Below are 3,152 nucleotides of genomic sequence, written 5' to 3' on the forward strand. Positions count from 1 at the left end.
AACTCCTACTCCAAAAAAAAAAAAAGCATTCTCAGTTCTCACGTGTGCTGCTGTTTCCATCAGAGCTCGTTTGACTTCAAGCAGCATAGATGATTCTTCTCCCCTCCCCTAACCCCCAGCCCGCCCCATGCTAACCAGAATAAAAGAGTTTCTTAAAAGAAGAAATCTCACCTGAATTCGAGATGGGGGTAAGAAAGGCATCTCTCAGTGCACAGATGGCTAGGTAGACGTACCTCTTCATCAGAGGTGGCTGGGTATAGCCCCTTCAGGAAGGGTGCAGTTGTGGCCTGAACCCCCAGACATGCCAGGTACGACTTGGGAAATACCCATGCTATTCCAAATCAGTTCCTGTCACCCAAAAGACAGTGTAGACATCCACTGATGATAGAAATATAACATCAGCTATATCTATGTAATGGAAGTACTGATCTATGCTAGAGCATGCGCACGGCCTGAAAACATTATGCTCTGTGAATAAGCCAGCTGAAAAGGACCACATATTATATGATCCACCTATACGAAATAACCAGAAGAGGCAAACCCATAAAGAAAAAAAAGTAGACTGGTGGTTTCCAGGGACTGGGAAGAGGGAGAAAGGGGGAAGCAGCTGCCAGAATGTATGGGCTTTTTTTTTTGAAGTGATGAAAATGTTTTGGAATTAGATAGTGGTCGTGGTTGCACAACCTTGTGAATATACTGAAAACCACTGAGCTGGATACGTTAAATGAACGTGCCATATGGTGTATGAATTATATCTCAATAGTGCTGTTATTTTTAAAAGACCATGTCAGAAACTTAAAGCTTTCAAGAGCTTTCATTAGGGCAGGGGGATATACTGTAACTATTTTCTAGAAAGCTGGAGAAGGAGAAAGAGGTAGTGGAAATCCAGTGGCATGTTTTTTGCACTGCTATGCTCAGGTATGACGTGGCATGACACACGTCTATTTTCTGGGGTTGAATTAACATTCTGGGCACGTGGAGCGCCTGCTGGACTCTCCCTGCAGTGGACGCGTCTCTGTTCTCCCCTTAGGTACGGGCAGCTAAGCGGCATGGTGGAGCCCCTGGCCGGGGTCTTTGGTGCCTTTGCTGTGGTGCTGGCTGAGCCCATCCTGCCCTACGCTCTGGCCTTTGCTGCTGGTGCCATGGTCTACGTGGTCATGGATGACATCATCCCTGAAGCCCAGATCAGGTTGGAAAGTTTCCCCTCCCTGTCTTTCCCTGTCCCGGCCCCAGCCTGGGTTCCAGCCTCGGGATCTGCTCTGTCCCCATTTGCCTCTCCTAATTCCCACCCATCCTGCCCCTTCCCGAGACCATCCCCTCCTCAGTTGTGCTCCCAGAAACTAAAAAAAAGGAGGAGCAAAGAACAGGTGTGTCAAGAAACAAGGTGGTGTTAGGCCATGGCACAAACCTGCCTCCTGTCCCCCCGTGGAGTGAACTATCTTTTTGTCTACTCTCTATCTCTCTCTCTCCATCTTGATCTCTCTATCTCTATCTTTTCTGGGGCTGGGATGAGGAGAGAGGTGAATTCTAAAATGTCTGCCAAAGCAACAGATGCGTGTTCTCAGCATCAGGGGTGGGGGATTGCTTTGCTTAATTTCAGTTATTATAGAAGAACAATTTTGAGGTGCATTCTCAAGGTCAGATTAGCAATTTTGAGGTGCATTCTCAAGGTCAGATTAGACATCTTTAAGAAATCATTGCCACTCATTATTCAAGCATGAACTACAGAACCATGATAAGCGATTTGGGGCAAGGTACTTCTTTACACCTCAGTTTCTCCACGAGTAAAATGAGGATAATAGTGAAACCGACCTTGTGAGCTCGTTGTTTGACATAAATGCGTTAGTCACTTTTCCTGGCATTTAGTAATCCCCGGTGAACGTTGGATATTTTCTACTGGAATTGGTATGGCAAGGATGCTTTCAGCCTAGCCATGGTCTCAGGAGGCATTAAGGTCTTACTCTTCTTCTCCTTCCCTCCTAGTGGTAACGGGAAACTGGCGTCCTGGGCCTCCATTCTGGGATTTGTGGTGATGATGTCACTGGACGTTGGCCTGGGCTAGGGCTGAGATGCTACGGACCCCAGGAAAGGCGGCATGAGGAAACAACAGCAGTTGGCTTCTGCGGGACCACAGCCTCATTCTTCAAATTAAGACATTCTTCCTTTCTGTCTTCTCCCTCTCATTATACTGATCGACTCTGATGATAATAAAACAATTTTTACTTTGCTTTCAGGGGAGATACTGATTTGATTTGGAATTTCAAGGTGTCATGGGACTACAGATCTTTGTTTCGGCCACTGAATGGAATCTTTCTTCAGTGGGATCATCAAAGACATACATATCAGGGAAGTCTCTGCTTGGTATCTTCAGTCTTCTTCACTAGACTCGATGGCAACTTCTCAAGGTCACCTACAGAAGCAAACTACCTAGAGAAGTCTCCTAAGCATTTTTGAGCCAGCGACTCAGAGCACAATGGCTAATGCGTCTCTCGTCTGCGTCTCCTGTTCCCTCACTGCTGATGCCAGAACTGGAGCACCATGAACATAGCTACCCACTTTCCAAGGTCAAGCCAGCCCAAAGAGTAATATTCCTTCTTCCACCTTGCCCCAGGGAGGTACTGCGTGGGAGGAGGACACAGACAAAGGGAAGAAAATCAGCTAGTCTTTTTTAAGTTGTTAAGGCAAAGATTGACATTATGGAAGTTAAGGAAACTAAGACCACTGTGAGCACACGGTGAGCCCTGCGGAAAGAAGACCGAGTGGGCTTTGATCAGAGGCTTCTGTTCTCGGTGGATTCCAGGAGCAAAGTGGTTTGTCATGGTTCCCAAATCCCCTAGGCATTTATTTTGATAAGTTTAAGAGCCTTCCTTTTTCTAAGAGACTTGAGGACATCCGCAAACTGCTAGAATTCAAACTCTTGATTTACTAATGGAAGGAGCCACTTCTGTTAATTTAAGTAAATGAAAGACATTTGGAATCTGCAGTGGATCCTTCCATGTTGAGCATTTGATAACTTGTAACCTGACCAAAACAAAAGCTCTTGAGCTTTTTACAGTGGGTTCTGCTGGAGTCTAGCCAGAAGGCTTAGGATGGGAAGGGAAGACGGCAGGGAAAAAAGAATTTTGCATTTCCCTTTTAAAGTAAATTTTGGT

General features: G+C 45.9%; 1 protein-coding gene across 1 annotated transcript in view; it reads left to right on the top strand.

The window, feature by feature from the left end:
- The window catches only part of LOC103277420 (zinc transporter ZIP11-like), a 96,206-nt gene extending 93,975 nt beyond the window's left edge, over nucleotides 1–2,231 (top strand). Inside the window, exons 6-7 of the mRNA XM_008074793.2 lie at nucleotides 1,031–1,189; nucleotides 1,984–2,231. Coding sequence (XP_008072984.2) covers nucleotides 1,031–1,189; nucleotides 1,984–2,062 — 238 coding nt within the window. The 3' untranslated portion in view covers nucleotides 2,063–2,231. The remainder of the gene's footprint in view (nucleotides 1–1,030; nucleotides 1,190–1,983) is intronic.
- Nucleotides 2,232–3,152: the final 921 nt, after the last annotated feature.

This window comes from Carlito syrichta, unplaced genomic scaffold, assembly GCF_000164805.1.
Source record: "Carlito syrichta isolate Samal-C Ts95f unplaced genomic scaffold, Tarsius_syrichta-2.0.1 Scaffold317704, whole genome shotgun sequence".
Classification (NCBI taxonomy): domain Eukaryota; kingdom Metazoa; phylum Chordata; class Mammalia; order Primates; family Tarsiidae; genus Carlito; species Carlito syrichta.